At 40.1% G+C, this 25,863-nt stretch overlaps 2 protein-coding genes across 6 annotated transcripts in view; one reads left to right on the forward strand and one right to left on the reverse strand.

The window, feature by feature from the left end:
• The first annotated feature begins 1,375 nt into the window (after positions 1–1,375).
• On the forward strand, positions 1,376–4,876 carry LOC135935473 (uncharacterized). Of its 2 annotated transcripts, none has more exons than XM_065477819.1 (5): positions 1,376–1,748; positions 3,348–3,460; positions 3,956–4,051; positions 4,169–4,271; positions 4,636–4,876. In XM_065477819.1, the coding sequence occupies exons 2-5, from the start codon at positions 3,357–3,359 to the stop codon at positions 4,720–4,722; spliced, it is 390 nt and encodes a 129-aa protein (XP_065333891.1). In that variant the 5' UTR covers positions 1,376–1,748; positions 3,348–3,356; the 3' UTR covers positions 4,723–4,876. The 2 variants fall into 2 exon arrangements, with proteins under 2 accessions (XP_065333891.1, XP_065333892.1); XM_065477820.1 differs by having other exon boundaries at positions 1,382–1,748; positions 4,199–4,271.
• A 450-nt stretch (positions 4,877–5,326) lies between these two features.
• LOC135935683 (protein kinase C-binding protein NELL1-like) overlaps positions 5,327–25,863 on the reverse strand; it is a 29,655-nt gene continuing 9,118 nt past the window's right edge. The window contains exons 2-16 of one of the 4 annotated variants that reach the window (XM_065478192.1): positions 23,353–23,481; positions 16,246–16,396; positions 15,875–16,181; positions 15,579–15,734; positions 14,814–14,942; positions 14,656–14,749; positions 14,199–14,393; positions 13,471–13,590; positions 12,720–12,980; positions 12,302–12,532; positions 12,117–12,230; positions 11,322–11,569; positions 9,614–9,850; positions 8,944–8,964; positions 5,327–7,691 (exon numbers count right to left, since the gene is read on the reverse strand). In XM_065478192.1, the coding sequence (XP_065334264.1) occupies positions 7,470–7,691; positions 8,944–8,964; positions 9,614–9,850; positions 11,322–11,569; positions 12,117–12,230; positions 12,302–12,532; positions 12,720–12,980; positions 13,471–13,590; positions 14,199–14,393; positions 14,656–14,749; positions 14,814–14,942; positions 15,579–15,734; positions 15,875–16,181; positions 16,246–16,396; positions 23,353–23,481 (2,615 nt within the window). In that variant the 3' untranslated portion in view covers positions 5,327–7,469. Of the gene's footprint in view, positions 7,692–8,914; positions 8,965–9,613; positions 9,851–11,321; positions 11,570–12,116; positions 12,231–12,301; positions 12,533–12,719; positions 12,981–13,470; positions 13,591–14,198; positions 14,394–14,655; positions 14,750–14,813; positions 14,943–15,578; positions 15,735–15,874; positions 16,182–16,245; positions 16,397–23,352; positions 23,482–25,863 lie in introns of all 4 variants that reach the window. The other 3 variants (XM_065478190.1, XM_065478191.1, XM_065478193.1) reach the window with 3 other exon arrangements.

The following is a 25,863-nucleotide window of genomic DNA, read 5'->3' on the forward strand; positions in this document are numbered from 1 at the left end:
ATTAATATCAGAACAGATAATTCGTTTACACCCCGTAACCGAGATTATAACCACAGTTTGTTCTCTACCAATTGGAGGACTTAGTTAAGCTCTGCGTCGGCTTGCTTGAAAAGTCTGTAAATAATGATTAAGGAATTAAAAAATGAATAATTATAGCTTTAAACTTTTTTTTAGTTCTTTTAATATGTGACAATTGCTCGCATTAATATCGGTTCTTGATTTGATTTTTATAAATCCTGTTTAGTCTCACAGTTTGTCGAAATATAATTGTATCTTTAAGAAATGGAGAGTAAAATAATCAATTTTTACAGTTTTTGATGGTGAAAAACTTTATTTCTTTGTCGAAAAGTTGTGTTGGTATGGATTTGAATTACGATTACATTTTGTAAAATGTATTATTGTATCAAATAAAGGTTAAAATGTATTTATATAGATTTTTTCTATTTGTCCTACTTATTTTCTTAAACACATTAACTTGCTAGGTTAAAAAAAAAATACCAAAATCAACCTTGATGCAATTTCACAATATTTTAGACTTGATCTTGCTAGTGCAAATTTCAACCTAAAATTCCTTTTACTCCGACTATTGCTAGTATTTTACTTTCCGGTTAGCTGGAATAGTGCTTGTGCTGCATAGTACGGTCCATTCTTGCGTGGGCTGCACATATCCCTTGGGAGAGCCATCATCAAACGCTCCTTAGGCGAATCGACTCTCCCCCAAGACCCACACGTGTTGCACCTATAAGGGTCTAACAATCTTGTTAGGTTCATGAATGCGGCGGAGAATGGCGGAAAAACATCTATCCCGTCCACTGCACTCTCGTCACACGATGAGTTTGAATTTCATCTTCTTCGATTGTCATCAATACGCCGTCACCTCTGAATGTACCTAGGTGCGAAAGAATGCAATTGGCTTCGCACGAGGAAACGAACAGTGGAAAAAATAGCTCGGTATAAATAGCCACCGTGGTAATAATAATTTATTCATAATTTGAATTAAGATTACAGCTGAACTAAGATATCTGAATGGAAAGATGGTAAATTTTCATGAGAAATGGTCAGGTTATTTCTGTTTTTAAATTATTTTGTTACTTTAAACGAAAACTAGATATTCTAGTTAACAAAAAAGAGCAAGGTCTTAATTAGTTAATAAAAGGTTTGAATGATAAAAAGTCATGATATTAATCAAGCCCTCTTCTCGTTGAACTGGAGATTGTTGGCAGCATGTAAATTTTATTATCTCAATAAGATTTGTTTGCAATTATAAATTTCATGCAGCATTGAAAAGGAATAAGAAATAATGAGTTCCTCCAGCACACACATGTACAAGGTGCCTCATGAAATTGCGTTTTGAGGATGCTTCATATTGCGAGTTGAGCTTTGAGTAGATGTGCTCAAAAGACGCGCTTTTTCTCCTCGCGCGTCGCTTTGAGAGCGAAACTTTTTTGATAAATGTGTCGTTTAATTAGATAACGTGTTGCGTTGATTGTCTTTGTCACCTGCATGCAAAACAAGCAATATGTGTAAGCTGCGCGTGGGCGTTATACATTCAGTGCCGGTTGGTACGTGAGAGGCCTAGAAGAAGAGCGGCCCCCTGAAATCTGCTCTTAATACCTTTGGTTGCGCGCATATGCGGCGCTCGAACGTTTTTCTCGCCGCCCGCCGCAGGTACATATAAGCGCCTTGGCGATCGCGTTTGCACCCTCTATCGCTTCCAGCCTCCGGTGACATCAACACAGGCAGCACAGGTGAGCATCTTCCTTCTTCTCCTGCGCTATTTTATTTTTTACTTTTTGGAGCCAGTCTCTTTCACAAGTGTGGCAAGGGAAAAATTAAATAATTCTAATCATCTAGAAAACTTTGCTTTCTCGTACTCTTCTAGCAGGAAGAAAGTTAAGGGTATTGTGAAAAGAGACAAAAAACGGATTAACTCGATCGTATTCTTGGCAAAACAAGCACGGAGATCTATTTCTTGGCATAAAAGGTTCCAGTTCTTTTATAGCGATCCTATTTCTTAATCCGGAATTGCTTGGCGCAAGCGGTTAGTTCTTTATTTTAACCGGCACCAATGCCAGAAACCTGGGCAGATTCAAGTCCTTCGATTCGGAGCGATATAATATTTGAATTTAGATATTAAATAGGAAAAATAAAATCTCAAGACGGCATGATTTCCCCCCAAAATTGTACGGTCATATAATTCTGTTTATATCTACAATTTCTATTTCCTTTAAACATCTAAACATTATGCTACCGGTGCAGTCTTCTCATTCTAAAACAAAAGTTCCGGATGAAACTGTAATGTTAACATTATTTATTAAATCCTGCCAATAACGTAAATTTATTTGTCTCAAAGAGTGCCTGTAAATGAAATAAAAACATCCGTGTGTTTTATTTTGATAAACAACTCCAGGAGCATTGGTTTTTAAGGTTTTCAGCAATAAATATAGATTTGGAAATCCAACAAAGAGATATAGTTATTTTTCAGGGATTACAATTTCAATTTTTGGCAAGTTAATATAATCAGAGTTTCTCGCAAAGGTTTAGTATATGTTTGGACTCAGACGACTGTAGCATTTCTTAATAGACTAAACCTGCACAATTTGATTCTCTAATGAAAATAGGAAGTCCAGAAAGGCCCGTATAAATTTCAGGCCGTCTTACAATTTACAACCAATAAAAATAGAGGATCCTGGAATGTGTTTCGTGCCATTTTAACAGATTACACCCCTTATTGAATCCCGAAAGTTTCTTTTTTCTGGAACCTGCAAGCGGCAAGCAGCACAAGTTGCCAATAAAATTACAAATTATATCGTGGAGGCGAATACCGTGAAATAAAAAGATAACTTTCTGAAGCCCGTGATATGCAAAAAGTTGGTTATGTGCAAGTCTGAGAGTATTGGTGGCTTCTCACCTTTCCATTCATCGCCAGTTTTGAAAAGATTGAAAGTTATGCTTTCGCCTGCAACTTCCATGCCCGTCGAAGTTATATGCAACCTGCTAGACGCCCGCGCTTGGCGGGATGGCCTATTCTTCCTTTCACGCACCTTGGCCGCCAGTGCGCTGCAGGCAATATCAAGTCAGCTTTTGTGAGCGAAATTGAGCATTTCTTGCATTAACTGAGCATGTAAAGGCGGAAAATTGAAGCAGTGCTTGGAACTTTGCAATGCCAATCCGAAAGAAAATTGCAGTTGTAGATATTCAGGTCAAAATGATCAATGGAAAATCATGGAGTTCATGAATTTTAAACAGCGGGCATCGCGTTCCTTTGGTGCCTTTGATCTCCTTCTAGGTCAAGCGGCGAAATCCAGCAATATAATTTTTTGTGCCTGATTGTGAGCGATTTGCAGCTTCCTTCAATGGCGACTTCGGTGACATCGGTTCCGCGGGTGTTGCTGGCCGCTTGTGTGCTGCTGGCCGCAATCTCGGCCTCCCACCAACAAAAAAGAGCAATTGACTGTCGGTGAGTACACCTAATGAAAACAGAGCAATGCATTTACCAGCCCAACCACCGCATGATCTCGCACAAAGACGGCCATCACTCTTTATTATTTGGAAACGCCAGAGATTGGTCCGAATAATAATGCGGCAGCACGCGCATCAAAAAGAAAGTGCTGCTGTCCGGTCCTGCGTAGGCTGGCGATTTATCCTGGTTTTATTAATTTCGTCTGTGTCTGCCGGTCGGCCGGCCGCCGCTGTGCACATATAACAGCCGATTTCATTTCCTGAATACATGAGGGTTGTTTCTCTAGCAAGCAAATATTGCCTTTTAAGAAGTTTCGGCAAGTTGCACAATTCTTTTGATGATAGTCTCAAGTCTCATAAGACTTTTACAATCTTTTTTTACTAACGGGAGATATTCATCATCATGCTAGCTCACATGAAGAATAGAATCCTGAAAATCTACAAAGAAACGGAAAATAGTGAAAATTTCTTAAAAAAACCTTTTACATTCTAGGAGGTTTGTCTTTGCACCCATTTGCCGCGGAGTGGCCGCTAAAAGGTCAGACCCGGGGCTAGGACGATTCGTTAACATCGTCCAACATCATCACAGGTGTGTACTTTTTTAACAAACGCCTATCACCATAGAGTCACATAATTTTATTTTTGAATTTAATATAAATCTATCAAACGTGTATATGATTTCAAAATATTTAAAAAAATGTTACAGGCTGCCAGTTGAACGTGAATCTGATTTCAGACAAGCTGCAACAGCGTCGCCAGAAGTTAGAGAATTGGCGGTCCCCGCACCTCAAGTCGCGAGCAATGAACAGGTTAATTCGAGTTTCTTTTTTTATCTCAGGTGTTTAAAATGAAACAATTCAAGGTGATCTTTTTCTAGTACTTTTTCTTTGCATAAAATTGCATGGCTTAATAAATTTTGTTATTGGTCAGAATAAAGCTGAATTTCGTTCGTGTTTGCCCCTAACACGAAACTCAACAAAAATGTAAGGCTTGCTTTTAATTAAATATGAAACTCAATTGATTAAAGTGACTGGGGGATAAAAGGAAGTCGACCAAAGACGCATTAAAGTTTTAGTGTTTGTCAGTTTAAAACAGAAAAAATATTTAATTCTACTAACTTTGGGAATTTCCATAGGGAAATTATGTAATAAATTTTTGTCATCATTCTTTCAGGACTTGGATGGACACCGGGACACCGCATATCGACTGTACATTCCGGCACGCTTTCCAGGCGCACCGCATCCGGAATACGAATACTGAAAACACTCGGTCTTCCCAGGAGTGTTTGATTTAATTGATTTATTATTAATTTCCCATCACTCGATGCATTAAGATGAGAGAACGCTCCCTTAATTAAGTCAATTTAATTATGTTAAGAGGCTGGAATCTTATACTGTACACACACGCTCTCTCTCTAATAAATACCCCTTTATGCGCATACTAATTGTTCTGCGCGACACCTGTCGATGGTAATTGAGACGTGTTTTATTAGAATGTACTCCTAGCTGATGCAGTAATTTCCTCGCATGGCAAACTCTGTTGCGCTCGGTAATCACGAATTATCAAAATACATCGTAAGAGGATAAATGATAATGAAAACATTATTTCAAGTGTCACGATAAATTGATTACATTTTCTAAAAAGAGCAGGGAAAGAAGAAATACACACAATTTCAAATTCGATGATTTTTTCCAGTTGTTTTCAAACTGGACATGAAATAAACACTGATAAAACTTTTGATAATTATCATAATTATAAATCATGAGCAATTATTTAAAATGAAACGTTTTAAATAGCAACAAAAGGGGAGGTTTCTAATTTAAATCAATCGATTTTGAAGGAGTTGAGAAAGAAAATGCTGATATCTTCTATCATCCTTCGTTTTTATTCATAGTAATAATAATTGGCACACATTCTTTTTACAACAAAGGCAATGATAATTATTAGATCTGTTAATACCAAAAGATGCGTGTCCGCGTGTGTCTGTGTTTTTTAGTGATTTGAAAATCGGCATCGTACATAACCGCAGATCATCTCTGCTCGTGAATTAAACGTTTGCGACAAACCAACGTGGAGACAAACCTAAATTATGTCAACGAGATGCCATGCGTTCATTCATTTTCCAGTTTGTATCCCGTTTTGATCCAACAACGATGGATTTGGATTTCGTTCCTTTAGCAAGAATGAATGAACCTGCGTGATTAAGTAACTTCCGGAATTATCCTCTGCTACTTTGTTCTTTTTTCAATATCATTATTATATAATTTTCTTTTTAATTTAAGTCTGGCTTATATTTCCCTTAATTATTTACAAATCTTCAGATTTGAAAGAAGAATCGACATTATTTACAGACAGATTTTCGTACATGGTGTTTCCTTAAGTAATAGGCCTGTGAAGAAAACCAACTCAACGCGCACGTTCATTGCTTTGCATCGTGTTTTTTTTCCATTTCAGTGTCTGTGTCTGCGTGTGATCCGAAAATTTTCCTTAGCTTCGGCTGAGATCAGAGACTATAACAGCTCTGACGGACTAGATGATGAAAGGAGCATATATTTAATTTAAGTTCGTTATTTAACAGCTGAATTTTCATTCGTGTTTTTCTTGAGATGGGATTTTAGTTGAAGCATGGTAGTGCTATGTTAAAATGCATCACGACTATTGCGCTGCACAGACGCATTAAATTTGTGCTCGACCGAGATTTTGCCAAACCGAGAGGCGAAAGTTTGTTCGTAATTGACCCCTATTAGATAATTTTCTGGATATGCAGCGAACGTCTGTCAACTATGCACTATTGTGTGTTCAAAATTTTACTTTCGAGTAATTTTATTTGAAAATACTAATCTCTAGGCAGCTGTTGCGGTGGTTCGCACGCGCTACGTTAGTGTTTCTTTTGCAACAAAACCGAGAGACTGAGATTGACTTCTTTGGATTTAACAAAATACGAAAGACTACTTTGAGAATCATAGATTTAGTCTTTTTCTTCTCTATTGCCGATCAGACAGAGATGATATTCATTCCATCACGCTCAATTTAATGTTTTCAGTCAAGGATAAAGGTTGTATTTTAGCTTCTCTTTTGAAATTGAACGAGCATGCTTAGCTTAGAGTTACATCGCCATTTTTTTTGTTCGAAAAATTGCTTCTCCCAGCTCTCGCGATTGAATGCACATTTTATAGTTCGAAAACAAGTTCTTGATATCGATTTTTGTCTCACATAGTTTAGTACCTTTCAGTAGGAAGACACTTTGGATTTTCATAGAGCGACATCTTTATCAGGCAATCGACAAATTTAACACACAAATTTGAAGGCCCAGAGCTACGCGTTTTCCACTTATATTCAGCAGAAATTCGACCCAAAGTTTTCAAATTACAGAGGAAACAAAACAGAACGATCCAAAACGTGTTTGCGTTGGAAGTCAGTATTTGACCAATCACAAATTTGACTAGTAGCTGCCTGCTTTTTGTCGAAATTCACTGCTTCGACACGCGCCAAATTCATTTTTCCAAGTTGCGCGGTTACATTAAAAAACTCCATGCCTCGAAATTTGAGTTCTTTTAGTATATGTGTGTGTATGTGTATGTATGTGTGTGTGTAAGAGTGAAATCTTTTGCATTTCCTTGTGTTTGTATTATTTTTGACAACACCTGCACAGTAACAATTCATTCATGAGATTAAAACTTCCTATTTATCAGAAAGAGAAAGAGAGGAATGTTAATTTTCTCGATGGTTTTTCTTCAAATTTCCCTCCGTTCTTCACGACGGACGGTGCCATTAAATTACTCGAAAACCTAACAAACTAAATCAACTTTCAAAGCGCATGGCACCCTCCCTGAAAGCGGACCTCGGCGACTTTCCTCTCAGAATTCGCAGTTTAGCATATAGTGTACTCGATTTTAACATTACATTTTACATATTAATCAGTCTGTTGGAATGAAGGCTTCACCCCTTCTAATAATGTACAATTGTTAATAAATATCGGCGGCCTGCTGAGGGTCTGCCGCTGCGGCTTATCTGCTACCGAGCGGTAGCGGCAGCGGCGGTGGCGCCGACGGCGGGTTCGCCGGTCCCCGACCGCTCGGATCAGCCAGTGCTTGCGGTGCTGGGGGCTGCTGTGACACGGCCGGGGGCGGCTCGGGGCGCTGCTGCTGCTGCTGCTGCTCGAGGCCGTCGTCCACGAGATTAGCAGTACCAACGCACTGGTTGCCATAACTGCAGCAGAGCCGTCCATCCTGCAACAGGAGAACTCACATCAGCACTGCGGTCTGCCGGGCGGCGCTCGGCTTTGAAAGTGTACTGTGCATATTGCAGATAAAAAAGAGTGAACATCAAAATTCAGTCTCGTAGCGGTGCCGATCCAAAATCAATATCCAGCAGGTTTAATCAATTTTCGTTCAGCGAAAATTACAAAATAATGAAAAATCGTGCATTTGCGATTTTACGATTTTGAGTTGACCAAAATAAAACTCAATATTTTCATTTTTGAAAAAACCTGTTTTGGAGTTAATCCCAGTTATTTGGGTAGCCAAGCGCCAAAAGCGTTTCTATCACAGTCAAGCGACGCGCTCTCCAGCCTACAGAGTGCAGATATTGATTTTAGACAGCTCTGCAAAAGCTACGTGCAAGCTATGACAAGTTGTGTGAGTCTGACGTGAATCTCGAAACATTCAGCAACACCGAACAATCGCTAGAGGCCGTCGGATTGCAGAGTTTATTGATTTAACTTGATTGAAAAATAAAATCTGCAATCCGAGGCGCAGGCAAGAGGCCACACTGAGTCAAGTCTGTCGCAAGTGAAGTCAAATAGTGCCAGCGTGCGCCAATCAGATGTGAAGTTTTGTGCCCAAAAGTCATGAGAGAAGTGATTTTGGTGTTTGCGATTTAAGTGTTGTCGTGTAAATTGAAAGTTAGTCACCAGCGCGCGCCTATCCTTTAATCCTTACCGCAGACAACTCTCAAACTAATCGCAACTACAGTGAATATTTCTTAAGAGCTGTCTGCGCAACAGGCGATGGTGCTGGTCGAATCAAGATTTAATTAGATTTTATAATTGCTGATCAATTGATACACGTACATCTCACACGGTGCAATCTGATATGCAACTTTCAAAGAAAAAAACCAGGTATAGACGGTTAGTGGATCAAATTCTTTATTTTTTTATTTTTTTTTTATTTTTTTTGAATAAGTATACTCTGGTTTTATTATTTAAGTGCATATCAAGAGTAATTTCGCAAGAATTCCAGTAAAAACATGCATCAAATATAGAAAGTGAGAGTATAGTAAAAAACGGATTCCCGGCCACTCAATAGAATTTTGGGGTCAATCAATTTTGGTCAATCCACTGTCGCTTGTTGAGATGTGAGTGAGAAATGGTTAATAGGCGGATGATTGATTCAGTCAAGACAGAGTTAGTAGCAGCAGCAGTGAGAGTGAGGGGATTGGGTTAAGTGATTACCGATGCACACAAAACGCGCTATTGCTCACCAGACGGTCGCAGTACGGCACCTAAAATAGAGAGCCCAAATTACATTCACACACTAAATTTTAGTATTGTCGGCGACCAATGCTTTGTTTCGCACTTTAGCCAGGGGATTATTTTAGTGAGAATTAGTTCAAAAACGGGTTAGGCGTGGTTAGCGCTCCCAGCAAGCAAAAAACCATGCTGTTTTTTTTATTTGTTGCACAGATTTCCCTTGTATTTTAATGTGATGTGTATTGGTATTTGACGATAAGAAATTTCATTGGTATGGAAAATGGACTCTAAATCTATCAAGTGAGCGCTCTAATTATGGTTTTATGTACAGGATTTTGGAATTTGTAAAATCAAGGCTTCTCTAAAAATATTTAAATCCGCAGTTTGCAATCAATTATCGAGTCAGAAAATTACTCTACGCGGAATAAAATGGAATTTATTAATTTCTAAAATTACTATAGAAATGCAAAAATCTGCGGAGAGTAAAATTTGAAGATGCCGGCAAATTTAAATTAAAAAATTTAACGAATTGCCGCAATTTCAGGAAAAATATTTTCAGAGAACGCCTTGAGAGGAATAAAAAATGTTGTAGATAGGATTAAAAGGATTTTAGTGTCTGCGCATGGCATGGTCTGGCTAAAAGTTGTGTCATCGACATTTCCGCACGTTTGTTGGTCTTACTTTACACCGGCACGAGGTGCAATTGTCGCCAGCAATGCGCCACTCGCTGCCACTGACGACGTAGTGTCCCGCGTAGGGGCACGGCTGGCCGGGCGACGAGCTGTTGCCTTCGTACAGCGTGCACGGGTCGTCCTCGCACCGCGGACAACAGTCATCCGAGGTGACCACAGGGTGCTCGCACTGCACCGGTGGACAGTCCATCTTCCAGCAGTCAATTTGAGCACCGCTCTCTCCTCTCTGAAAGCGTAAATAAAGAAACCGTGTCAGTTTGTTGTGGGTGCCAAGCTAAAAGGGACGTTGAGATGCACGATTGTCGTAATTTTTAGTCGAATTTAGTGGGATAAATGACGTCATTCTGTTTGTTCAAATATAATTGTATATACATATTTATGTTGGTTTTTTCTCTTCTGAGCAGGGTTCACCAATTTTGTTGTGCACAAAAAAACAGTTTTGGGTTTTTCCGAATTTTTTTCGAATTTATTCCCGAAAAGGTCACATTTTGCGACAAAAAATTTGGATATTTTGGAAAATTACGATGGAGTGTTATAATGTCTTTTGGTGAAACCAGTGGCTTTTATACTGATTTTTTTATATTTCTATTTTAGGTCTTCCATCTTCAATAAGATGCATGTGTTTATAAAAATGCGCAAAATTGCAGAAAAACCCGCAAAAAGGTTTTTTGCAATGCAGTGTTTTTTTTTCGAATTGCGAACCCTGTTTCTGAGACGGATGACTCTCAACTCGCGTTCCAATAAAATCGCGAATGAATAACATCAGAGCCTTTTATAGCGAAAGAAAATTTATATTACGTCATAATTGCATATCTTAATGGGAAAATTTGGCCAAAAGCAGTTAAGCGTGCTCGTATATTTCTTTTGGGTGTGTTTGATAATAAGCAGTTATATAGCTTTAATTTTTAAATTTAAATATAATCAAAATAACAAGAAATCATGCTGTTCAAATCACGCCCACGGTGATCTGGGAAATTCATTCAAAATCCCGTGTCCAACCGCAGCGATTATGTAATGACGCCCATGCCCCTGTAAAATAGGCAGGAAAAAGCTCGATACACAAATGTCGTGCAGGTTGCATAACTTCTACAGGCCGCAAAATCAAGCAGGAAACCTCTATAATGCATGATGCTTTCCAATTGATTATTTAAAAAAAAACATTTCCGATATTTCGATTCGGTGCGCTTCCCATCTTTGGAAGCAGCAGTGCGGCAATAAAAAAACAACACACTCCACGCGTTGCTTGGTCGATTGAGTTGCGGCACTTTTGTAGTTCCAACGTGTGAGTGTATGTGTGGTGGTGGCATACATTTTTTTCTTGCTCGGCAAAGAAAGAGCTTGTGATGGACGAGAATAGGAAATTAACCGCGCGCAATGTGGGCCGCGAGGTTTGTATTATTCAACCAAACATTTGCTTTTACTCTTGCTGCGCGGAAAGTGCTTAGGCGCGATAGTGGCCATAAAATTTATGCCCCCAATGTGCTCTTCGTTCCGTGGAACTCAAAGGAAAACAGCGTTCTACTTTAAGCCCAGTAATTGCGAGAAACAAACTTTCCTCATTAAAGTCTGGAATAAATCATTGCTTTCTTACTAAAAAAAATACAAGATTGTGTAATTTTAAAAGAAAAAAGAGTAAATTGTTAGAAACCCACGCTACCAAAAGTTGGGAATATGAAATAAGAAAATATGCAACTCACGAGGCACTCGCAGGTCTGGCATTTGTAGAGCCATTGTTCTCCAGCGCGAAAGTAGACGTTGTGCAGCTCTTGGTGTTGACACTGGGTGGCCAAGTCGCACTCAGGGCAGCAGTCGTGGTTGACTTTGGGGTCGAAGCAGTCGCACTTAGGTCGGTGGCACACAATTTGGCCGGCCTCGCATTTGCACTTCTCGCACTTGCTGGTCACCTGGCCGCCGTCCGCTACCTCCACCCCGTTGAAAATGCAACCTTTGGGGAAATAGGACGGCAATTTAAAATGGAGGAGAGAATAAATGATTTAAAGCGAGACAATTTTATTTTCGCATTCCTTAAATCGGAAATGCAAAAAAGGATTAGGGGAACAATATAATAATTATAAAATAGAGGTCTCAGCCGCGAGATTTAAGGCGGTGGCTGGCGCGGCTGACGTTATATTAAACGTGAATTTTGATTGTGCTTAACGGTCCGAAGGGCCGGAAGACATTTCTTTCTCCTGCACTTTTTGACTCTTTTTCGCCGGCGGCTGCCTACGTGACCTGAGACCTCTATTAAAAAATGGTGCATTGATTCGTTGGTGGATGCCAACAAAGGCAGAGGCACTGGATAATATCATGATTTTTCAGCTGAAATTAAATACAGCAAAATTCCTGATCACCCAACAACCGAAACTAGTCGAGCAGAAAATTTCTGTAAAAACAGCTCGCTTGGAACTGAGGGCGAGCTTCATTCAATTTAAATCAGAGGAAATAAATTTTTTATAACATTTTCTGCTTATTCACTTTACATTAGAACTCACTTAATGAACATTCAGGCCCTCGACCCTCACAGGAACATTGATAACTGCCGTCCGTGTTCATGCACTTTGCAGTTGAATGGCAGGTTGCTTTCTCTGACGCACACTCATCTTCATCTGCGCGATAAATCATAGACACAAATGTCAAGAAATGAGGTCGAGAGGAGGAATCAAAAGGTGGTGCTCACCTATACACACAGGACCATTACTACTAGAGGCACTACGGTATCCGGGTTTGCACGTGCAGTAATACCAGCCGGGCTGGTTGACGCAGGTGGCCGCCTCGTGGCACTGCGCGATCCCCAGGGCGCACTCGTCCAAGTCCCGCTCGCAGCTCGGCCCCGTGAAGCCGCGGCGGCACGAGCACGCGTTCGGCGCCACGCAAACGCCCCCGTTCTGGCAAGTTTCGTTGCAAACGGCTGAAAAACAATGAATATTAAAATTGTTAGACTGTCTGCTGTGCAACAAACCACTGAATTCCCAATTAATTAAACACACGATTCGCAATCTTGAACATCATTGAATTTATATAGAAAATTAAAAAAAACTACTCTGCTCTAGAATTTTAGCAACAGCTCGAATTTGAATAATTTTTGCTGAACTTACGGTGGCAGACGAAACCGTCGCCGGCGTAGCCAGGGTTGCAGTGGCACGAGTAGCTGCCCTCGGTGTTGATGCAGGTGGCGTGTGGGTGGCACTTGTGGTCCCCAGAACTGCACTCGTTGTGCTCGCGGCAGTTAAACGCGTCCACCCGTTTGTAGCCGGGAAGACACTCGCATTTGTAAGAGCCCTGCGAGTTCCTGCAGATCGTGTTGAGGCCGCAGTAGTGGCCCAGCCGCCCGCCGATCTCCCTGCACTCGTCGACGTCTGCGAATCGAGTCGAAATTATAAAAAATTGCCCAAATCAAGGTGTGCTTAATTCGTATGAGAGAGTGTCAGTTAGAAAAACAAGGCGTAAAAACTGCAGAAACATCAGACAAAAGACGACGCTGCTGATAAGTCCGCGTGAGCGAAATGCGATCGCGAGAATTTCTACTGTACTCTTGAATGCAACCGAGATAAAAGGGGGCAGTTCTCATTTTCACATTATTCCAGACACGCGTGCAGACGCTACAATGTTGCAACACTCACGCACCGCCACCCATTGAGATAATCTTTTGTCGTTTAAAATAATTTTGGTGCAGTAGAAATGGGAGAAGTTAAATCCAGAATCCCTTGAAGAATTCGGAAATTTCTTATTTCCTTCTTTTAACCTTTGTAAAATTATTTTTAGCACCTGAAGGTCATTATTAAATGTTACTGAATTCTTTAATAGATAAAGAATTAATAGATATATCACGTGTGAATGAATACGTACCTTTGCAGACGCGGCCATTGCCGTGAAAGCCAGCGTTACATTGGCAGGAATACTCGGTTTGCAGGTTGAGACAAGTGGCATTTGGATGGCAAACGTGTCCTTTGGCGCAGTAATCCGTCCCTGATTAGTAGGCAGCACCACACAACACAGCGTTAGTCGTTAGTTTAATTGGGCTCATTCATGGGCATGAAAGGGCAAGCGGATTAGCGGCAAAAGGGCCGCAGCAGACCGGATGGCGAAAATTTCTTCACTCGTCTAAGTGGACGTGACCGAATTTTCTTCCCACCAGCATTTCGAGAGCGAAATTCGGTAATTTGGTTCATTCATGAACTCGCTGTCACAGAGTCCTTTGACATTCAATGCCTTTCTAATCAGGCTGATCAAGCCGCGGGTCATTAATTGCGCGACAAAATGAATTTTGTTTGCGACACAAGCTTTCGTGTTGAAATTCCAGATTTAATTGATCCAGGTGCAGTCACGTCCACCAATTGGAAGGCTTTATTTACGACGCGCATGCCAGCACGCTAACAAAGCTACTTAACGGATTCTTTTTTTTACTGAAAGGGATTAATAATTACCCTTTTTCTCCATTAAAAAAGTCATTAAGCACGGTTAATTTGACGACTCAGTTTTGCATTATAAGTCATGCTTACTGCGTATTAATTCAAAGTTAATCATGCGCATGCTCTCGCCAATTTTTTTTTATACAAATTAACGCAGGTGCTCACCAGGACAGTACTTGCAGCACTTGTCAGGCACGCTGAACTGCTGCTCAGGAGGGCACTGCAGCTCAGGGCACATGGTGCGCGGGTCAATCCTCGTGCACCTGAGCACGCCGTTCTCACACTTGCACTCGACGCACTGTTTCTCGTTGTTGACCTGCTCGCCGTGGTCGTAAAAAACTCCCTTAAAGTAGCACTGCTCTGGAAACAAAAGACAAGAGTGTCAGCTGATGCGCTAAAGGGGTGCAGAAAAGAGACTTGATGCCAGAGGGTTTAAAGTTGTGTGGAGAAAGGGTGATTTATGAAAAAAGGAAACATGTTTGGGTCTAAACAAATGAACTCGTCGCTCTTTGATTTTCTATTTTATTTTCGAGATTTGATTATCAATTAATTGAATTTAAAAAAAATAAAATCCCGATTTTTTGTTCGACCATCTAATTAAATTTAACCTAAAAGCACTTACTTAGACAGCTAGGACAGCAGTCGCCAGGGGCAATGACTGGGTTTTTACACTTCGTTTCAGGACACTGCACAGGACGACACTGGACAACACCTTTCTGTAAAAGGTCAAAGATCGGCGTTCAGAAAACTGATTAAAGAACGAGAATGATTTGTACGTACCACACATGAACACAAATCGCAGTCTCTCTGCCAAGTAGCACCATCAGAATGTACTGAGCCGTTTACTCTACAGGACTTTTGACAATCACACTCCTCCACCACTCTTATTCTCGCTTCTGTGGCTTCCAGCTGACCGAGAATAAGTAAAATAATAAAAGGTTAGACTGGACGTCGAGGCAGAAAACTCCAAAGTAAAGGAGAGTTCAAATTTGAAAATTTTCAACTCCCCGACTCTTGTTCCATTTAGGAGGGTATTTTAATTAATCCCCTTAACCCATTGAAAATTTATTTGAAGCTCACCAATTCGTAGTATGCAAATTTTGAGCGAGCAAGAATGTTAACAAATTGATTCGTTCTCGCTAATGGGGCGATAAATTGTCTGCGCTTGAATGAAAAAGCGGCCGTCCCCGGAGTGCTCTCGCATTAAGGGGGTAATCCGCTGATTATTGGTGAATTTATTAGGCGCGCTCGTATACCATGTCTCCCACTGGTAATATAAATTCTACTGTGAGAGCTCAAGGATCAGTGGATGCCCTTGATAATAATACTGATAAAGGACGAGGAAAAACGAATAAAGCGTCCCTTTAGAATTCGGAATTCAGTTTTGAATTGAAAAATAATGATTCACCAAAAGAACTGGAAATAATTATTTTTGTTTTTAATATTAAATCGTACCTTGAGAAAAGATGCATCATTTTACAGTTAGGAAAATCACAGAAATTTTTTAGTTTGGTGAGTGCGTAAATAATTATCCGATGAACTTACTTTTTGTACAAGTTGGTTGACACGCGCCGTGAGGTCCTCGACGGTGGCTTGCAATAGCTGAAACTGTCCGCACGTAGGGCAGACAGAGTCCACTTTTGGGCACTGACTGAGGTACCCATGTGGACCAGCCACCACGCGTACATCTTGCAGGATGCCCTGTGTCAACCAAAAAATAAACATCTACAAATTCATAGAAAAGAATCGAACAAATTTGAACTATTAAATTAATTTCTCCGCCGCGGTCGACTAAACGAAATTTCATGCAAAAAAAGATTATTTGATTAGACCAAACTGACCATAAAAAGTGAGTGCTTGACGTATCGCTGGCCCAGCCATAACGCGAGTTGGTCTCCGAACTCACTATCACTTTGCTGCGAGGACACGTTGGTAAAATTTCTGTCTGGCGACGCGTGCAGCACTCGCTTGAAGTGGTGTTTACAGTCCACTAATAACTCAACTTGGGCGCCGCTGACCCACAAGGCTAGTCTGTGCCACACACCGTCGGCTAAGTGAACTTGGAACGATTCTACAAAAGTCCTGCCCCCGTGGGTGTAGTGTAAACGCACTTCATTTTTGTAGCCACTCGACTGCAGCTCCAAGTAGCTGGGGAGAAAAGAAATAATGCATGGTTTTTATTCAAATACAAACGGGAACACAGATCACTCACCTATTTGAGCCATTTGACAAGGAAAAAATACTGCCGACGTTGCCCTCTCTTTGTTGCAAAGACAGTGTCAACGTGAATTCTGGACTACTACTAAGTAAGTCTACTACTTTGGAGAATACCGACTGGGGAAGAAGAAACTTTCTATCAGTTCCTGAAAGCAGAAGGACAACGGGCCATTAATCTTTTGCAGTACAAATTACTGGAGGAAAAGAAAAGAAAATGGTAGATTGGAGCACTCCAGACTTTTAGCCATTGCGAAAAAAGTGGCCGCTGACAATAGGATTTATGATTACCGCGATTATTGTAAGACTTCTTATTATCCGACCACTCCTCCGACATCATTTTTTCCTGAGCCATGTAAGCCGGCTCGCAAGAAAAACGAGTTCTTTTTTCTTTTTCTTGCCGCGAACAGAGCACTGCTTCTTGGCGATTGCCGCAGCCTAATTCGCAAATTGGCTGGAAATGGATCCTGCAGTGGAAGTTTCCATTTCTGCGCTGAATGAATACTTTGCACCAGCCGTGTCTGTGTTTATTTTCCCTTCAGTCAGGATCGATTTGCCGAACAATACAATGAATAATGTATTTAGAATGCAGGAGAGCGAGAGAACGGGCTCTCTCTCTCTCTCTCTCTCGTGCATATTGCGGTGAAGCCTGTGTAGTTTCCAGATCAATACCCCACGAGCACCATCTATTATATGAGCCGCGCTTTGGCCCAGTGAAAAACACAAAAAAGCAGAAAAAGAGCCGCCGCGCTGGAAACAATGTCAGTCAGCCTGATGTGCATGCAAAAAAGACCACACCATGAATGTGTACGCCCTTCTTTCTTTGTAGTACGTGTTCAGCACGCGTGCTTGCAGGCAACCTGCAAAGCTATTAGCGGAAAAGACGAGCCCTTCGGTGATTCTCAATGAAATAAGTACAATCGCCGCACGCACTGCACTCGAGTACGTTGCAGTTTTCAACATTGTTGTTACGTGCTCTCGTGCACCTACTAATCGTAATCTCCTTGCCGCTTGCACTCTTTTCATGTATCAGTAAGCGTGGCGTAGAGAGTACCAAGTGCAGAACTGCAAGATTAATTTACAACCGTGAAGAATTGAAGTAAGCGGATAGGTCATTTTTGCTTCGAAGTAATTTTCGTTGAAACACTTACCTATTTTTTTAACTTAAAAAACGAATGAAAAATAAAATAAATTTACAAATTAATGGCTTCACTCTGCGCGGCATTGACTAAGGACGTGGTGCTTTGAGTAAAAATGGAAGAAAAAATGATCTCACAAGTTCTCAAACTGGACAGCCACTGTTTTGTTTTACTTTAAGCGTATGTAAAACAAAATTCACACCGCCGTGTTAGCAACAATCCCAAAACGATCGACTTTTCAATTTGATTGCTGAGCAGAATAAAAAAGAAGTAAACGACATAAAGTCACGTAAAAATCCCACGTCTAGCCTTCCTTACAACAAAACTCACTCGGAAAAAAATCATAAGCCCAAAATTCCATTTATTAATTTGCAGATACTTCAAATATTGCATTTCTACTATCTTATAAGTGCAATATCTACATGGAAAAACTTCGTGCACCTCACTGAAGGCTGCCTCTGCTTCTAATCATAAGGTTAGGCCGTGCAATATTTGAAAATCAGCAAAAGAGAAAAAGTTTGAAAATAAAATCACGCGCTGAAAATTAATATGCATGGAATACTGCGTGAGAATTTCCTTTATAATTTTTAGTTTTATTTTTTTAAATAATTTCCGCCAGTCAAAATCAATGGGAGCGTCTGCTTTTAACGTTCCAGTGCAGTTGTCAGGTTCAATTTCTCGCACGATCCCTTTTTGGCAATAAGTTCCAGTTTTCTTTTGACGGTGATTCCTTTTGCATTCGTCTCCAGCTGCGTGTGAGACGCCCAATAAAAAAGCCATTAGATGCGTTCTTCCCATTGAGACTAAGTTTTTTTGCGCGTGAAAAAAGACGAGACTGCGATGGATTCAGATTTGGCACTGATTCAACTCGCTGGCTTGCTCCTCACCCCGTCGTGTTTTATCATCTTGCGCGCGCGGCTGCTGAGTATTATGAAGAGCGGCGGAATTAAATGGAGCATTCTAGAGGATTATCCCCAAGTGGCTGCCTCTTTCTCCTCTCGCCCACACCCTTGATTTGCATCTGATTTGGCGAGCCGCACCAAATTCGTCTTTTTTTCCACGGCGGAACTTTTTCGTTTCGCTCTCTTTAACTCTGAAATCACCGCAGAAGGGAAAGAAAAAGACAGCCTCTAACAATAAGTTGAGGAAAGTAAGTAGTTTAAAATCATTAATTTATGTTCAGAGCTGTAATTCATAGCCGCGCAATGTCTTTTTCACTTAATGAAATAATGGTTTCGTAATTTATTCAGTTTTTTTTATAAAATAAAAGGCAACAAAACCAGAGATAATAAATGAAAATTCATGATAAACACTTTTAATTTAAAATCTGTACAATCTCAAATATCTGTGGAGGAAAAAATTAATACTGCAATAAAAAAATCTCCCCCACCTTGAACCGAAACGATGACATTCTCCGAAATCAGGATTTTAGTAACACCCAATAAAAAACGGAAAATGCCATGGCGGCGTTATCATGTCGCTCCGATTGGAGCAAATAAAGCGGCGCTCGTCAAAGGATTTTTCCTTTTCTGGAATCCCGATGAGCAATTATTCTGTTTACGTTTTTACGAGTGATGCTCTTATCAACAGAGGCGAGCGAGGAAAACGACTTTTTCACCCGTTCTCAGAATCTGAGAACGGGTGAAATAAAATGAGTTTAACGCTACACCCCTTGGCGCAAAGTAATAATAAAAACATAAAAAATTGTACTTCCTCTTGCGATTGTTGTCAGCCCCAAGAAACTAGACACAAAATGAAAGTGAAGACTGGCATTATTTTTCGCACTCTTTTTGGTTAGCTGAAGAAAATTTAAAAATGTGAAAGAAATCTGTATTACACAAAAGGCTTTGATAGATAGATAGATAGATGGATAAATATTTAATTTTGTTTGAGCCGATATTGTTGACTCATTAAATCATTTATCACAGAATTTGCCCTCACAGTCCCCACTCACGCAGGAGTGATAGATAAATTTTTTACAGATTAAATAGTGAAACCCGTGACAAGCGTGTCTCGTAAACATGTGTCCGTCAACAAAAATGGCTCCCTTCCATATTTGGTTGACCATAGCAGAGGTGACGAAAAACTCCTGGTTATAGCCATGAATTTTTTTAAATGAATCTGTCTCCAGCAATTACTCTCTTTTAAAAAAGTCAGTGACTGCTAATTTGTACGTCAGCCTGGATTTCATTAATTTAGAAACGGATATCTTGATTTAAAAATGTGAAAAGAATATTGGGAATGAAATTGAAATCCTTGATTTTCTCACGACGTAATATTTCTAGAGTTGTTAGCCAGCCGCGCTGCGCCGCGCCAGCCGGCCAATTTTGGGTCACGTGAGCAGCCACCGTTAATGTGGCTAAGCTACGCCAGCCACGCCAGCCGCCGGTGAAAAAAGGTCAAAAATTATAAAGTGCAGGATAAAAAATGTCTTCCGTTAAGCAATATCAAACTTCACGTTTTTAAATAATTGTCAGCCGCGCCAGTGCCTTAGATCTAACGCCGAGACCGCTAAATATTTCGCATTAATTTTTACTATAAATTAGTAACCAATTCGTTGATATTCTTGATTGAATTTATTAAATAAATAAATGTTATGTGTCACCGCATTTGGAAAATTAAAAGTTTTTTTAACACAAAACAATTCTTTAGTTAGTTACATTTTATACATGCACACTTTTACGTTTATCACGACATTCTGCTGTCGTCAATGAAAAACGCTAACGTTATAAATTAACTTGACTGCATGTTGCCTGAGGGGAACGCGAGTTCATTCGACTCGAGCGCTGAGAGTCGCCGCTTTTCGTGGCGACGACGTCTCCGCCAGAGGCTAGCTCATCTTTGTGTAAAGCGTGCTGCATTCAGGTGCACTCACGCATAAATTTCGCCTGCTGACTCAATCAAAATATCATACAAACGGGGGCAGGGCAGAAACAAAACGACAAAAGGCCACATTGAGATTGGCGGCGAACCGTATCACGAGGCAAACTGCCGTGAGATAAATTTGACAGACACATAATCGAAATCGTTACACATTGTGGAAAACCTTAAAATAATATTTGTCGCTCTCAGAAAAAGCCCAGTTTCAACTCTCTGTTTCTAATCTGATCTCCATGCACACGTGAGATAAATCTGATGCGGTATGCTGAACTTGATCACCCATGAACAAAAATAGATCAGGTTCAACGAATCCGACTCTTATTACAGCAAAAAATAATACAACCAAACAAAGTTTAGAGTTTAAAGTCAACTGGCTTGAGAAGAATATACCACTCATTTTATTGTATTGAAAGACAGATTAATCTAAGGTTAGAATATTGAGGGTGATTGTGATTGAACTCAATTCAAAAATACAAAAAATGATTACTGAGAAATACCTAGCTGTTTTTTAATTTGTATAGATGAAAAGCCAGATGCAAATAAATATTCTTGAACTATATAACAATGATACTAGTTGGTCAGAATCTTCGACGCTCATCACTTTATCAATGTCGATAGAATCACTTTATATTCAATTGCAGTTTGGTCTCTTCTTAATGAAACTGCGGGCGAGGCGAAAAAGCCCCATTCATTCCGTCGTAATGGCTTAATTTGAGCGAGAATAGCAGTTTAGCTGGCGAAATTACACTTTTGCATGCGTTATTCGGAAGTTTTAGGCACGCTTTTTGCCCGTCCGTGAAAATTCACTTTGCTGGTGCGGCAAAAAAACGCAGCAGCAGCTCGCCGGTTGAAAAATGAATTTCCGAGACGAAGGGGAAAAGCTGCCAGCCGTTGGCTTGGCGCTCCGGCAAATTTGCTGAGCAAAGAAGCAGAGGCCTATTTTATGAAAGCGCCATAAAAATGCAAATGACGCCTCTCCTGATTTTACGGAAACCATAATGCCAGCGAAATTTATGGCAGCCGAGGTGAAATTTGTTCCATTGATTATCAGCACAGGCAGCACATAGGCGCCAACTTTTCTGTTGCTAATATAATAAGCGTTCTTGGTTTGTCAAACACAATTGGTTCTCTCGTGATTTTAGTTATTATGTTCACTAAATTTTGCCCTAAAACAAAAATAAAATTTATATCAAAATTTCAGGAAACTCTTACTTTTTTCAGAAGTTTCGAGCAAACTCAATTGGAAACATTTTAAAAGAAAATTTATAGCTGAAATTTCTAAGGAAAATTATGAGGGTAACTTGAGCTTATTTTTCCTCCGATAACTTTATTCTTGTGGAAAAGGTTCATAATTAATTTTGCATTTAAATCATATTTTAAAGGTTCACAAATTTTAACTTCTCTTTTAGGTTTTTCAATATTTGGTACGAAGCTTGGTAAAACATTTCCATTAAGAATTGTTTTTTATTATTATTTTGCCAGAGGGTATCAATCATTTTGTCGTGTTTGAAATTGTCACCGCAAAGCAGACAGCACCTGTCGCGATTGAAAATACAAAACCACCCCTTCGATGGCCAATTAAGTGGCACTTTTCGCCCGCGCGCTCTCGTCGTACGGCCGTGTGCTTGTGTGTGCACTACTTCCCGCCCCCTCTGCGGAATAAAAACACCGGTTTATTTCGTTATTACACCATATCGACGGAATGATTCAGATTTTCATTGAGCCTCGCTGCCGGCCTCATTTATTTGGTGTTGGCGCGGAGAGTAAATATGTATATTGCCGGCTGAAAGACCAGGTGCGCGCCCCTTGTTTCGGCTCAGGCTGGTAGTGCCATGCTGCATGCATAGCTGTCAGGCTGACTCGCGCGTCTTCTCCTTTTATTCTTGTCCGTTTTGTTGAGTAAAAATGTCGCGAGACCAAATGACGTTTCTCGTAAAATCGATTCGCTCAATGAAAATTCAAGGAAGCCTGAACGTGTTTGTGAAAATAAATGCAGCGCCAGTCAATGGAATTATTTATGGGAGTTCGTGATCCGTGACGGAATCGATTTTTAAAGAGAAACCAATGGCGCAATTTGAAATTGTGTGGATTTATGGCAAAAGCGAAAAATTTACAAGTCGACAAGGGCTATTTTTCCAATGAATTATATTGGCAGGTGTTTTTCGGCTGCATCGGGCAGCTCTTGCTACAATTTCATGCAAATAAAAATATAATTACAATTCGTGTCTGTTTATTAGCCACATTTTTATCTTTCATTTTCCAACGATTTCATCACTCATTCCCTTGGCAGTAATGTCCACAGACAAGGTTTAAATATTTTAATCTAACTGGAACAAAGGAGTGGTTGCTATAATTGTAGCGCAATAAAGCACAAAAATTACCTTCAAAATCTGATTTATAAATATTATCAGCAAAAGGCAACTCTATTATTTTAAACGAATTTATTTGAAAAATTAATCTTGCAACTCGTGTAAGCCCTTAATTTTTTTCTAAATTGACCAGCTGCTTATAAGCAGCAAATTGCTTGAGTGGGCAACATATGTTTGCACGAAAGCCACTTTCATGAATGAGAAAATCTGCGTGCGGAGATGCTTATCATGCTCATTCACCCGGCAACAGCAAATGCCAATCCTGACGCATTTGGGCAATTAAGCGGCCAGATTTCCAGATAGTAATTAAACAGCCACGTCATTGTTTCTGGCAACAAAGGGGGAAAAGGCGCGGTGAGTGGCGAGATGTACCGATTTTCATTTCATAGATAAATGAATTCGATGTTATCAGAGTGACGTCGGCAGTGAATCGAAATAATATTCAGATTTGAATTTTTGGCCTTCAGCGAAGGTGCCTTTGAAGGCAAAATGTCACCGCGACAGGCCATTAATTACCAACACAAAATAAAGCTTGTTTTGTGGGTTGCCTATGGTGAAAGTAAAATGCACGCGACCTTAAAATAATGCACTTAGAAAATTCTGGATCCATTTCAAAGCAACTCCAACTTGTAATTTGAACGTAATTTATTTTGCGTGGATAACTTTCTTGATTTTCTGTTGGCGTGTTCGTGCTTACATTCAATTATCGGTACTTACCCTCAAAACTAATTGCAGTTCCAGTGCTATGAGGTCCCATGGCTAAATTTACACCAGGGATAGCATCACTCAAATTGTGCGTTGATAAGCCCTCGAAAAGGTCGATGTGTGGTCTTGGAAATGCAGGGGCTGAAATCACAATTAGATTTATCCATAAATGTCTTTGCAGAAATAATAATAAATATTTTATTACAATTATTCGAAATGATAAAAAAGCAGTTCCGATTTCATTCCAGATAATGAGGTTATTTTTTCTGTAGCAATATAATAATTTGTGCATGGTTCATCCCCTGTTAAAACAGTCACTGCGGAATAGTGTGTATTATTGTGCTGCACGAGCACTTTGCATTTTAAAAGTAAACAGTGGCTGCGATGTGAAACAAGATCTGCTCTGTCTGCGGCGTCGGTGGCGGCGAGGTGGTTAGTTACAGTCGTGTGCGCGTCTCGCTCTTTTACTTATATCCACTGACTGACTGACTTGACTTCGCAGCAGCAGCAGCAGCATACGCTGAACGCTCCCCCAGCTTGGAAAGCGGCTCGCGGTAATCCTGTCGGATTTACGTGTGTGGTGTGGCAGTAAAGCTCCGCAAAATGATGGTGTAATATAAATCTAGAGCGACTCCAGATATAATATCGCCGCCAACTATTACGGCCGGGCGTAAAATAGGGGTGGGTGTGTGTGTGTGTGTGTGTGCGGGTGCGGGTGTCGGCCAATATTGTCTCGCTGCGGCGATTAAGCGCAGATTATTCCGAATGCAATTGAGCGCTGGATAAATCAATTTCCCGGAATGTGCGCTTGATGAATATTAACAACGACAGAGAATCCATTAGATCTGTGCAGGCCTGCAGGTGCCCCTCTCTGCGGCTGAAGTGAGCGCCGCTGAATGCAAATTGCGGTGGCGAGTGCACTCTGCACCTTTTCCAGCAAATGTAAGCCCGCCAATTAGTTAGAGTGGTTATATAACCATGCGGAGGTTTATTTTTTAGCTTTATTTTCACACAATTTCTTTGGGAAGCTGATCTATTTCATCCGCATACTTTTCGGAATTATTTGGTAATTATCGTGAATATTTCAGATTGAAGAAAAGCAAAGAAAACGTACTAAACTCACCGGAATCTTTTGAAATTAACCATATATATTTTTTTAAATTTGAAGGGAAGTTGTAATTTCCAAATTATCATAAAAATGGTAAGAATGACACATTTTCCAAATCTCAGTCCTATTCTTCCCTTAAACTTTGAGAGAAGATACGATTCAAAAGTTGTTCTGTAGAAAATTTTAATTATTCAAACTCGAAAAATGAGCACTAATCTTTCCAACGAAATCTTTAAATTTTAAAATAAAGAGCTTTTTAATTTTATAAGTTCAAAAACACTCACGTAGTTCAAATTATTTAATTCAAAAAGGGTCAAATGTCATGCCAAAATCTACGGAGGAAAAATTTCGGCCGGTAAATCCAATTTATATCCCCACACTGCTCTTTTCGCGGCGAATCAGTCTGTTGTTTGCGTTCGCAGCGTCTACTCTCCCTTCTGATTCATTCCCCGGCCAATCTAGAATTTTGGAAGACGCTTTTCTCTCTATATATATTTTACTTGGATGCATTATTTGCGCACAGCTGCAGTCACCCACCCACCCACCCACGCAAGCGACGAACGCTATCGCCCAGCGCCGTCAAATAACATAATGCCGGCCGTGTGTCCTCCCACCCCCCGACACCTGCCCTTATCTCTAGGTCTGTTTCACGCAGGCGAGGGCGAAGGAAATGAAACAGGCGATAACCTTGGCTCGCTCTCCCCGATATTGGCATTGTTCGGCACGCTAAACATTGGCTTTTTCATTCATTCTTGCCAATTTGGGCCGCTGCTCTATGCAAATTGGGGTGGCGCGGCGCCGTTCCAGAAAACGAAGCGTGCGGTCGAAAGGCAACAAGGCGTGTGCAATGTAATTTATAAATGAAATTATTCACAAAAAATCCGAGTTTATAACACTACATATATATAATTTCCAACGTTGATGTTCATTCATTTGTGGTATTTTTTTTCACAATTTTAAATTTAACACAACAGATCGCGTTTCAGCAAAAACTTTGATGTTCGGAGGCTAAAAATCATTTGCAAACCAAATTTCATATATTTAAAATTCTATTATGCACTAAAATTATAATATTATTGGGAGATTTAATAAATAAAAATTGGAATTCATGTGTCAGATCAACACCCGTTTGTGATTATGCTCTATTTAATTTTTGTATAAACTCAGAGAACTGAATTTAAGTTACGTTGAGCAAGTTAAAATATATTTTAATATAAATCTAACAATGAAAAAAGCATTTTAAATCTCTTTGAGCTCAAGCCCAACATTTTTCTCCACAGTCAACAATTTTTAAAGAAGACGAGTTGCTCATGCAGAGTCGCTATTCATATATGCCGCTACTCTTCATGGCACATTAAGTGCTAACGTTTTGAATAAATGAATAATTCAGCTGCGCCCCATTCTAGTTCAGTGGT

The sequence above is a fragment of the Cloeon dipterum genome, chromosome 2 (genome assembly GCF_949628265.1).
Source record: "Cloeon dipterum chromosome 2, ieCloDipt1.1, whole genome shotgun sequence".
Lineage (NCBI taxonomy): Eukaryota > Metazoa > Arthropoda > Insecta > Ephemeroptera > Baetidae > Cloeon > Cloeon dipterum.

Coding starts and splice junctions, on each gene's coding strand:
- LOC135935473 (XM_065477819.1), top strand. CDS start 3,357: ATGGCGACTTCGGTGACATCGGTTCCGCGGGTGTTGCTGGCCGCTTGT. Junction 3,461..3,955: donor AAAAGAGCAATTGACTGTCG/GTGAGTACACCT, acceptor TTTACATTCTAG/GAGGTTTGTCTTTGCACCCA. Junction 4,272..4,635: donor AAGTCGCGAGCAATGAACAG/GTTAATTCGAGT, acceptor TCATTCTTTCAG/GACTTGGATGGACACCGGGA.